Source organism: Monodelphis domestica, chromosome 4 (genome assembly GCF_027887165.1).
Source record: "Monodelphis domestica isolate mMonDom1 chromosome 4, mMonDom1.pri, whole genome shotgun sequence".
Lineage (NCBI taxonomy): Eukaryota > Metazoa > Chordata > Mammalia > Didelphimorphia > Didelphidae > Monodelphis > Monodelphis domestica.
This window is the reverse complement of record NC_077230.1, coordinates 315001-326902: the sequence shown is the minus strand read 5'-3', so window position 1 is coordinate 326902 and position 11902 is coordinate 315001. Positions and strand designations below refer to the sequence as shown.

Here is an 11902-nt window from a genome sequence, read left to right as displayed (position 1 = left end):
CAGTATTGACTCCAAGACGGAAAGTAAGGGTTTAAAAAAAAAGATGCTATAAAAATAAGCTATTAGAAGAAAGAGATAGAGCCTATATTATGTAGGGTAGGAAGAATATTAAATGTATTCAAGAAGAATAGGCAAATATGGAAATACAGAAGAGATAAGGATTTCTTAAAATGGAGGCAGGGGAAATTACAATGTAAAATGAAATAGAGGAAATTTTATTCCAATGTAAAATAAGATCATTAGAATTACAGCTATTTTATATAACAGAGACACCTACTGGTTATTTAATTTCACTCATCTTAATTCAATTCCTATAATTACAGAATTCTATCACTCATTTTATCTGGGTCCTCTTCAATTAAAGATTCACAGCATGAATAATATGGATGATTTATGCCAACAATTCAATGACGTATATTTTGTTCTGAATCTGGAATGAAAATGATGCTACCATTTCTATTTGGATAAAATCATTTTAATAGATTGCAAAATGAAACTTTTTTGATGCTAAAATGCTATTAGAATATCATTTTGAAAATCACTGGTAGACAGTGAGGTAGCACAGTGGATAGAGAGCAAGGCCTGGAGTGTAGAGGACCTGGGTTCAAATCTTAACTCCAGTACTTCCTAGCTATGTGAGTCCAGGTAAATCATTTAGCCCCAATTGTCTAGCATTTATCAATCTTCTGACTCAGAAGAAATATTTCATGTCTATTCTAAGTAATGGTAATAAAAAAGAAAAGAAAATCACTGAGCAAGTCTTATAAATGCTTATGACCAAAACAGAAAGACAGAGAAGTGATTCAAGAACATAGTCTTTCCTCAGCTAAATTATAAGCTCTTTGGAGCCAGGAATCTTGTCTTATGCCATCTCTACATTCCCCAAAGTACCCAATGTAGTACTGAGCCAAGCAGGTACTTGAAAATATTTAAATATGTGGTAAATGTATTTCCTTTTACTTCCTATCATTCATTATGACTTGAGCTGCACAATGAATTGCTATCTTCTATAACTGGAAATGCCACATTTTTTCAACCTCCCCACCTTCTGTCAGCATCTTAACCAATTTATGTATGTGTAAAATTTAGACTATGATTTTACTAATTCTTGCTTTCCTCAGGGGAGAGTCAATTCAGATGAAAAGGTTCATTTTCCAGTTGGAACTCATCGATTTCACTGCTGGCAGACACTATTCCATACTCTCCTCTCTCAATTCTGAAAAACGTGAATGGCCAAACACAGCCTTTGGACTTTCATGCCTTTGAATTCAAGTGATTTTATAGATCTGATTTTCACTTTCACAGTCCGAGGCTAATGCACAGGAAAGAGAAAACCGAGAGGAGCACCACCTATAACTATGAAGCGGATGACATCCTATCTGCGCTGCACTAGTCCTGCTCACCTTACCCTTGCAAAGAGCTCCCTGTACATGCATCCTTTGATTCCGAGTGTAGTCTAAGCCCAAGTATTCAAAGTCAGGGAGAAAATAAAGTTGATGGATCACTGGTGGAAAACCTTTTAGAGACTGTGTGCCATGCCCCAACCCCCCCCCCCAAAGACCATGAGCCATGCCTGGTCCCCCACCAAGTGCTGAAACCTCTGACAAAGGTTTAATTACTCAAATTTACAAAGAGCTACATCAATTGTACAAAAAATCAAGCCATTCTCCAATTGATAAATGGGCAAGGGACATGAATAGGCAGTTTTCAGTTAAAGAAATCAAAACTATTAATAAGCACATGAAAAAGTGTTCTAAGTCTCTTATAATCAGAGAGATGCAACTCAAAACAACTCTGAGGTATCACCTCACACCTAGCAGATTGGCTAACATGACAGCAAAGGAAAGTAATGAATGCTGGAGGGGATGTGGCAAAGTGGGGACATTAATTCATTGCTGGTGGAGTTGTGAATTGATCCAACCATTCTGGAGGGCAATATGGAACTATGCCCAAAGGGCGATAAAAGACTGTCTGCCCTTTGATCCAGCCATAGCACTGCTGGGTTTGTACCCCAAAGAGATCATAAGGAAAAAGACTATTCATAGCTGCGCTCTTTGTGGTGGCCAAAAATTGGACAATGAGGGGCTGCCCTTCCATTGGGGAATGGCTGAACAAATTGTGGTATATGTCGGTGATGGAATATTATTGTGCTTAAAGGAATGATGAACTGGAGGGATTCCATGTAAACTGGGACGACCTCCAGGAAGTGATGCAGAGTGAAAGGAACAGAACCAGGAGAACCTTGTATATGGGCTGATACATTGTAGCACAATTGAATGTAATGGACTTCTCCTTTAGTGGCAATGCAGTGACCCTGAACAACCCGGGGGGGATCTACAAGAAAGAACACTATCCACATTCAGAGTAAAAACTGTGGGAGGAGAAACACAGAAGAAAAACTGCTTGAATACATGGATCGAAGGGATATGGCTGGGGATGGAGACGCTAAATGAACATCCTAGTGCAAATACCAACAATATGAAAATGGGTTCTGAACAAGGACACATGTGATACCCAATGAAATTGTGCGTTAGCTACAGGAAGGAATATAATTCTTGTAACCAAGGAATAATGTTCTAAATTGATGAAATAAAAAAATAAAAAATAAAATGGGGATAATTAAAAAAAATAAAATGAAGTGAAAGACTCTCTCTCTCTCTCTCTCTCTCTCTCTCTCTCTCTCTCTCTCTCTCTCTCTCTCTCTCTCTCTCTCTCTCTCTCTCTCTCTCTCTCTCTCTCTCTCTCTCTCTCTCTCTCTCTATTTCTCTCTCTCTTATCTCTCTCTCCAGGAGGTCAAGCAGCTAACCCTAACCCTAACCCTAAATTTGTGCAGACTAGACTAGGGATGAGAATCATGAAGGTCAGGAAACAAAGGTACTTCAGGAATATGGAAGAGGTCAGGCTGGAATGCCAGGTAACACTCAGCTGACTAGGGATAAGTGACTGAGTACGTGTGAAAGTCAACAAGCCCTGAATAACCAGAGGACTGACCGAGCATACTTGTGTTTGTGATAAGGTGTGTTTGACTGTCAAATAAGAACCTGTGTGTGAAAGGAAATCCCTTTGTGTCTTGTCACCTATATAAGCTGTCCTGCAATGTCAGTCTGAGGCAGCTTCCACTAGGGGAGTCTGTCCCAGCTGCTAGATCTTTATCAATCAATAAATAGTGGCTCCAATAATTGAATTTTGGGGTGTCCAGACTCACTTTATGAAGTGCCAAACTTCAAACCTAGGTGTACCAAGCAGAATTGCCTCTAAATTCTTAAAGGTAAACCAAAATATAAGGAGAAATTGATGAATAATAATAGGAAAATCAATCTATCACTTGAGAGAAAAATCGAATTTTAGAAAAAACTAGATATGACAACTTTTGTGAAATTAAAGTCAATTAAAAAAATCATTAAGTGAGATGGCTTTGTGCCAAGTGCTGGAAGTAGGCTTCAGACCTGGTGGATGGGGGTCCAGCCACACACTAGCGTGCTGAGAGTTGAGTAATGCAACCAGACTTCTTTGTGGGAAGGGAAGGGTGGCAACAGTTAGCCACGGTGGCTTTGTTCCGTGGCCTGCTCCTTGGTCCAGTTTGCTGGCCTTCTGTTGTCCAGGCTGGTGTGTGCTTGTTTCCTGTTTCTTAGCAGGGTCTCCAGGTTTGTCTAGATTGACAAAAGGCAAGTCAGAGCTTTCAATCTAATGGAGGAGACAATAAGCAAAAGAAGCTGCAGGCAGATAAGAAGGAAATAATGAAAAGAGGAAAGAGCTGGAATGTTGGGGCTCTGTCCAAGGTGGGGTTTTAGTCAGCACTTGTTGAAAAAGCCAGAGAGGTCAGTAGTCAGAGCGAGAAGAGAGAAGAAATGCGCAGAGCCAAAGCTCTGTTCATAGATTAGTCCAGCAGCCCGCTGTCATTGTCTTGAGAGTTTGTGTTGGGAAATTGGAAAGATGGGAAGCCGCTAGTTAAATAATGAAAAAAAAAACGAGTAAAAAGGAACTTTATATATCACCTCGTGCAGAAGTTGAGGCTAAGGTTCCTGAACTCTAAATATGGGTAAAGTGCATTTCAGTATTATCTCGTGTATATACTTTCCTGAGAAAGGGTCCACAAATTAAGATCCTCTTATTTAAACTGTAACTTTTGTTTTAAACCCTTAGAGTTTTAGAGTGAACCCTGTGCATTCATTCTGAGGCAGAAGGACAGGAAGGGCTATGCGATGAGGGTTAAGGGACTTGCCCAGGGTCTCCAAGCTGGTAAGTGTCTGAGGTCAAATTTGAACCCAGGACCTGCCGTCTCTAGACCTGGCTCTCAATTCACTGAGCCATTCAGAACCCCCCCCCCTTTTTTTTTTAAACTATAGACTTTTTAAAGACTTATAAGGGACTGAAAAACCAGGTTTCCAGTCTCCCCGGCCAGTTCTTCCAAATGCCCTGAGAATGGATCCCTCAGCAGAATCGGAGCTGTCCTCCGCTTTCCTAAGAGGGTGGCGGTAAACTTTCCCGGAGCTGTGACCCCGCCCGCTCCCTTTTCTCGGGACACAGATGAGGAAGCCTGAAGGAGGTGGGCCCAGGAGAGGAGAAGGACCGCAGATACTGGTAAAACGTAAACGTGTCGGGGCAGCGTTAGATGGAGAGCCGGGAACTCCCGGACTCGAAATAGTCTCCCGACACTCCCGCGCTGGGACCCGGAGCTAGTCACGTGTCCCCAGGCGGCTGGCACCGCTCTTCTCCCTTAGAAGGCACAGAATCTAAACTAAAAGGTGATAACTGTGCATACATGTATACGTATGTACACGTATTCACGTGCCTTGGGGCAAACAGCAGCCCGTGCAAATGAGTTTTGTGTCCCGGCCTTCCCCGGGACCCTTCAGCTCCTGGCTCGCCCGCGCAGGCTAAATAGGGGGAAAAGACCGGAGAAAATACACCTCCCGGAACTTGTTTTCAGCACTAAAAACAAGACAACGAAATCCTACAAACTTGAACCAGTGACTTTTCCCAGGTAATAGACGCGAGTATATCGCTTAAGCCTCATTGGCTGTGGGTGAATTCGTAGTCTCTGGTCCTTCCGCGTTGCTGCCTCCTCCTCCCGTTGTCCCATTCGCCCCTGGCACTTCCTATCCGGACGTCGCCGAGTATAGGGGGAGGGGCAAGAACTGCCTACATTTCCCAGAGAGAATCGCGTTGCCAGCGGGTGGGCCCTTCTTAAGTGACGTTGCAGTTTGCGCTAAGATACAGTCATCTTCTAGCAGCCCCGGCAGCCTCGTAACCATGGCCGGGGAAATGACGATTCTAGGTGAGTGACCCCAACCCGGGCCCCCGTTTTCGGGAGGAATGGGGATAATCGGGTTGTGTTGGGACTCTGGTGGCAGTAGCTGAGTGTCCAGCCATCAGGCGCCTGGGGATGGGCGACGGGAATGTGACGGAGGAGGGGAGGGGACACTACCTGATCGTCGGGAGCCTGACCCTGGAAGGGCTAGAAGGGCTGGTTTCGGTGTCAGCTCTTGTCCTAGACTTTGCCCAGGTAGAGGGAGGATGAACAACCCTTTTAGCATCTTCCGTGAACGGAGAGCACTTGTGTTTGCTGCTAGGCGAGGTGCCAGTTTGAGCCGAGCTGGTCCCTGTCCCCGAGGAGCTGGAACAGTCGAATTGGAGATCCGTGTGTTGCCATATGTTCAGGGCAGAAGAAATGACGAAGCCAAGTGCTCTGTGTATCCTGAGGGACGAGCATCAGGAAAGGCGCCCTCACTGGAGATGACCTTGGAAGAATGGCAGGGGGGTCCACCAGCCTGCCCCTGACCTGTGCCTCTGTGGATCGGAGCCAGTGGCCTGGAGAAATTCTGAGGGCTCTAAACCGCAGGGCAAGCGGGATCTACATTGGTTTGAGGTCGTCGCGAACGTTCCGAACAAGAACTTTGAGATGCCACAAGATTGCAGGCTTGTTTAAAGGGTGTTGCTGGTGGGGATTAAGCAGAAACCAGGCCTTATTGCCATGACGTGATGGCTGGAGAAATCCTGATTGGGGACTTGTAGGTCAAAGGAGGAGCGTCATATTTCATGTTTGGGGCCTCCAGGATTGCTGAAGGGTGTCAAGCTGGAGAGGTCTGTAGAGCAGCTCCCTTATGCAAGACGCCACGTTTCACGAAGCCCGATCCAGTGAAGGCTATTTCTTTTGTTCCTAGGTAGGGCTTACTATTGAAATGTGGCCGAAATTGGACTCAAAGGAGGGAAGCCATAAAAGATTAGCAAGTGGCACACCTGGTTAAGGACCTGATCATTTGGGTAGAGTGTGAGCGGACAAGGAGATACTCCTGTTTATAAAAGAAGAGCCACAGAATTTCAGAGTTGGAAAAGGCTCCTTGGTTATTTAATCTAACTCATAACTGGCAAAGAATCACTACTCCAAGTGTGTTCATCTGGAACCTGGGCAAAGACCTCAGATGAAGGGGATTTCACTACCTTCCACTATTGCTTCTAGTTCATCATTCTGGGCTTTCCCTTCCACCTGGTATCCTTTTAAAAACTTGACAGCTGTCACATCCCTACTGAGCCATCTTTTTTCAGGTTAAGCACCCCCAATTCCTTAAGCCTATCCTCCCTTGGCATGATCTTAGCCGTAACCATTTGGGGTGCCTGCTTCTAGACATTTTCTTACTCATCAGTAGCCTTCAGAACTTTGGGCCCCAGAATGGAGCAAATAATTCCAAATGTAGTCTGATCAGGACAAGCATGTGGAAGGACACCTTTCAGTGCAACACGAGACCTTACAATTTTTTGGTTGCTTTAATGTACAAAGTAGCTTCTTCAGTATTTAATGTTCACATGACACTTTCACATTGTTTCTTGGAACAAGTTGCCTTGAAATTGTGAATTGTGAATGCCCCATGAATCATCGGAACACTCTAGCTGATAAATTAGTTGGGGATAGGGATTGTGACTTTTTAACCCTCCTTTCACTCAAATTGAATTTAGTGTGGACATGTAGATATTTAAGAAAGGCTTATTGACTAAATGAAATAAGTAGATATGTAAGAAAACAAGTGTTGAGAATTTGTGATTTTAGCATTCATTCAGATCCAGTGAAGTGTAAAAACATTTTGTCATACGTGGTCTTCATTTTAGGAGCCATAATATGGGTTAAAATTAATGGTTTGACTAAAAAATGAGAGAATGTGGTTCTCGAAATTATAACAAGTTAAAAATGACTTTTCAGCAGCTTTATTTACAGAGTGAAGGGAAAGAGTAAGGTTAGGGTAAATGTGAAAGAGGGGAAGTCTGGCTTTTCACCCCTAAATATTTGCTCCGACCCCTGGCTTGGCAGGGGTCCAAAAGCCCCAGACAGAGGGCCCAGAGGTAAATCAAGCAAGAGTTTCACTCACAAGGCCTCCTCTGAGAAGGAGGCCTATCTGGTGTTTTCTGGTATCTGGTATCTTTCTGGAAACAGCAAAGGAAGGTCAGCTTTTTCCATTCACCAATCCAAAGTCCAAGAGAAGACCACAGAGCAGTTTTACCAAATGCTAGAGTCCCAGGTCCACCCTGAAGAACATGATCCTCCACAGGCCTCCACAGCCTTGAAAGAGCTCAAAGACTGACTTACAGGAAGTTGCAGCCACTTTTAAAGACTTTTCTTTTCGTTACTTCCTGTGCTTTCCTCCACTTTACAGGGACCAATTGCAGACTATAACTTTGCTTGGAACTGGGGGCAGTTAGTCACTTTTGGAAGTATAAACTCCTTTATTAAGAAGTTTGTGAATCTTCCCCACTTTAATGTATATATACTTCTGGTGATTACATTCAAAAGTAGGCAGGGGAGAGTTAATTCCATCTTCACAGAGCTCAAGATACTAATGAACTTTAGTATATTATAGTGATGTATTAGAATTTGTTTAAATTATGTGTCCCAATTATTTCAGGTTCAGCTGTCCTAACGCTTCTTTTGGCTGGCTATTTGGCACAGCAGTATTTGCCTTTGCCTACTCCGAAAGTGATTGGCATTGACCTCGGTACCACCTACTGTTCTGTTGGGGCATTTCTTCCTGGCACAGGAAAGGTGAAGGTTATTCCAGATGAAAGTGGCCATAATAGCATACCCAGTATGGTATCTTTTACTGAAACTGACATTCATGTAGGATATGATGGATTGGAACTGGCAGATTCAAATCCACAGAACACAATATATGATGCCAAACGGTTCATTGGAAAAATTTTCACCCAAGAAGAGCTGAAGACTGAAATTAGTAGATATCCATTTAAGGTAAGAAATTATCTCAAAAAATTAAATTTAATTTTAAAAAGAGGCTATTTAGTTTGTTGGATATTTCCTTTTGCTTCTGAGATAAAGAACTTGTGTGATTATAAATTGTGTGTGTGCCTTACTGGTTCTCATAATGTAATTAGTTGATTTATGGGTAACCATTTATTAAACTCTAGACACTACCTAGGTAATGGGGAACATGTGCATTTGTGCAGATAATACTAGGTATAGGAACAACCAGTTCAAAGTCAGGGAAATAGGATAAGGGGTGCAATGCATAAGAAACAGTAAGAAGGCCAGCTTTACTGAACCATAGGGCATTTAAAAGGGAGTAATGTGTAGTAAAGTGGGAAAGTTAGGTTAGGGTCAGGTTGAGAAGAGAAATGTTTATATATGATCTTTGAGCAGTAGAGAGCCAGTGGAGTTTACTGACTAGAGGGTTACAGGCAGGGGAAAGACCTTGTATTTTAGGGACATTTTTGTTTTCTGAATGGTGGATGAATTGGAGTGAGGCAAGGAGATCAATTAGGAAGCTGTTATAATAGTTCAGGTCAAAAATGATAGATGAACCAAGGTAGTGACCATGTGAGTGGAAAGAAAGAGATGAATGCAAGGTCGTGAAGGTAGATACAAAGAAGTTTTGTGACTAATTGGATCTGTGGTATGAGTGAGAGTAAGGAGTCAAGGATAACTCGGAAAATGCGAACCTGAGTAACTGATAGTGCCTTCAATAGGAAACGAGACCAAAGACATTTGGCTCTTGAGGAGAGAGGCAATGAATTTGGTCTTGAATGTGTTGAATTTTAAATGCCTAATGGACATCCAGTTGGAAATTCCCAATAGGCAATTTCTGAGTTAGGTTGGGAGCTCAGAAGAGAAACTAGGGTAGCAGATCTGAGATTCACTGGGCTGGGCATACTGTACAAAAATGAAACAGTTCCTATGCCCAAGAAGCATGTGTACATACATAACCATATACATAGTACATACAAAAAAGAATATAAGATAGTTTGAGGATAGAGGGAACTAACTACTGGGAAAGATGAGGAAAAGTTTCATGTAAAAGGTGGTGATTGTAAAGATTAAAAAATATTTAATAAAATTTACTAAATTTAACCTGAAGCTAAGGGAAAGTGAAAGCTAGAGAAACTGAGAGAGCTGCCTCCCAGCCTCCTTTGATAGAAGTAATCAAAAGAAGGATTTCTAATTCTAAGGGATTCTAAATCCACCCAAATAAACTCCCAGGTTCTGCAAGGAACCTCTGCTCCAGTGTTTCACAGGCTACACTACTCCTCCCTGATCTGACTAACCCAAATTTATAGTATCTAAATAAAAACTACTGCTATTATCCTTATACTTCTTAACTTTGCCTTCAAATTATAAAATAAGAAAGGCTAGCTGTTTGAGTCTCAACAAGAATCAAGTTAGGACAATCAGTCCAAACCAGGTTTTCCTTTGGTCTTCTCAGAGTTAAACAATCTATAAAACCATAATAGATAGTCAATAGTGTTTCCCAAGTTGGAAAAGGAGAACTCTGAGCTCCTTCAGATCTTTCCCTCAGACAGAGAGAGGCAAAGATGTTCCCTCCTCCAGCCCTGAGAGTCTCTGCCAACTGCCAGAGAGAATCATTGACACAGAAAAACAGTTATAACTGTCAGCAGTTGAAATTAACCTGCTCTCTCAGCTCCGCTTCCAACTCCAGGTCTTTTCTCAAGCAGCCACTTTACTAATTATCCCTAAACGAATAAAACAAGACTGATTTTCTAATATCATCCTTACAGTCCCGAGAGAGCAAACTAGAAACTAAACCTAGAGCAACAAACAGCAAACTAGAGAAACTAAAAACCCCAACCATGTCATGGATGCATGTACATGAAAGGGAAAAGGGGAATTGTGGGAAATATAGTCTGAGACACACATTCTAATTAATGCATGCTCTACTGTGACCAGTCTCCCCAATGGATCATGAAAACATAACTATCTTATCACTTTTAACTAGAGGTATATACAAATATTACAGTTTTTAAAGAGAAATTACAATAATTTGGGGATAGAGGAAAATAAAAGAGAAAAGGAATAAAACCAATAATAGGTACATTGACAAAAAAAAAAACAATTGGGGGCAGTCCCCTTTGGCATAAGAGTGTAATTCAAAACAAATGCACTCAAACCCACCCACTCCCATTTCAAATTTGCCGTATCTCAGAGTTCACTCTGGATCTTCTGGTGCAGCATGTGGTCTCTGCAGGCATCTTCATGGCACCTTCTTGAAAGAGTTTGCCTTTTGGATTCTGGGAGGTAGTCTTTTGTTCTAAATTAGGCTCAACTTCAAATCAAAGTTCACAGTAACATAGTTCCCCCTGAGTAAAATAATAATACATTCCCCCTGAGGAAGATACAGGGATACACATAGGAATCACACAGGGATACATGGTCGAGTCATAAGACATATGAATCAATTATCAAAACCATCAAAGAATTCAAAGAAATTAAAAGATAGTCTCTGAGTGAAATATAGAATGTAAAAAGAAAATTTGAAAAATTCAGAGAAGGGAAAAAAAAGAAAAAATTCACAAATCACAACAGGTTCTTGTAGTGATCAACATCCCATGAGCATGCAAAGACAATCACTCACTAATCCAATTTAGCAGCCTGGACTACAGTAAGTGGCCATATCATGAAAGAAAATAGAAAATAGAATAGAAACTAGATCTTAAGACAAATAGGAAATAGCATGCCCCCGTTTGACCCTTTTCTTTGCTTTTCGGGATAATGGAGTCAAAACAATTGATATGTGCTTGATATAGAGTGTGGTACAAGGAAGTCCTGCATTTAGCACATGTTAAAGAGCAACAAAATAGTACAAATCCATCTCTAAAGAAGTCTTATCACAACCAATAGTATGACTATTGGTACAGTTAGTAGGACCTGGAATGATCTGTCATGAGCAGGTTCAGTCGATCCAGTACATTTGAAATTCTTTATGTACACACTATCACCTGGGTTTAAATCATAAAGCGAGAAGTCTATGGTGCCTGTTTGAACAGCAACTCCAAAGTTGTGGAGTTCTCCCAGTTTTGTTTGTAATTGTCTGATATATGTAGCAATAGTTGTATCCCCTCCTAACAATGAGGTATAGGCAGGGGTAAATGGTTGTGCCTGAATAGGTGGATGTTCAAATAGCATCTCAAATGGTGAGATGTGTAAATCACCTCTGGGTCTGCTTCAGAGATAAAATAGGGCCAGAGAATTTCAGGCCACTTTAAATGAGTCTCTGTGCACAATTTGCCAGTTGTGGTTTTAAGTTCTTTATTCATTCTTTCAACTTGGCCAGAGCTCTGGTGATGATATGTTGTATGAAATTTAAGAGTTATCCCCAAACATTAATAAATTTGAGATAAGACTTATTGTAAGGATTAGCTTTTCTAAAAGCAAGAGGCAGGAGATCACACTGTCCAACAGTGTGAGGTAATCACTCACTCAACCACTCCTTCAGGATGGTCCAATTTTCTGGCAGCTTCAAAGTCTTTTCCTTCAGAGAGAGCCGACTCTACTCCCTCTTCCAGAGAGACAACTGTCAGTCCCAACTGCCTCTCAGTTTTTCAATCATCTTGGAATGTTGACCCAGTCCTTGCCCTGTGGGATCTTTTGCGCCTTGCTTTTAAA

The 11902-nt window shown here is 41.8% G+C and overlaps 1 protein-coding gene across 2 annotated transcripts in view; it reads left to right on the top strand.

The window, feature by feature from the left end:
- The first annotated feature begins 5141 nt into the window (after positions 1–5141).
- HSPA13 (heat shock protein family A (Hsp70) member 13) overlaps positions 5142–11902 on the top strand; it is a 25468-nt gene continuing 18707 nt past the window's right edge. Inside the window, exons 1-2 of one of the 2 annotated variants that reach the window (XM_001362495.5) lie at positions 5142–5278; positions 7896–8236. In XM_001362495.5, coding sequence (XP_001362532.1) covers positions 5254–5278; positions 7896–8236 — 366 coding nt within the window. In that variant the 5' untranslated portion in view covers positions 5142–5253. Of the gene's footprint in view, positions 5279–5597; positions 6547–7895; positions 8237–11902 lie in introns of those variants that run through there. The other variant, XM_056825946.1, reaches the window with a different exon arrangement.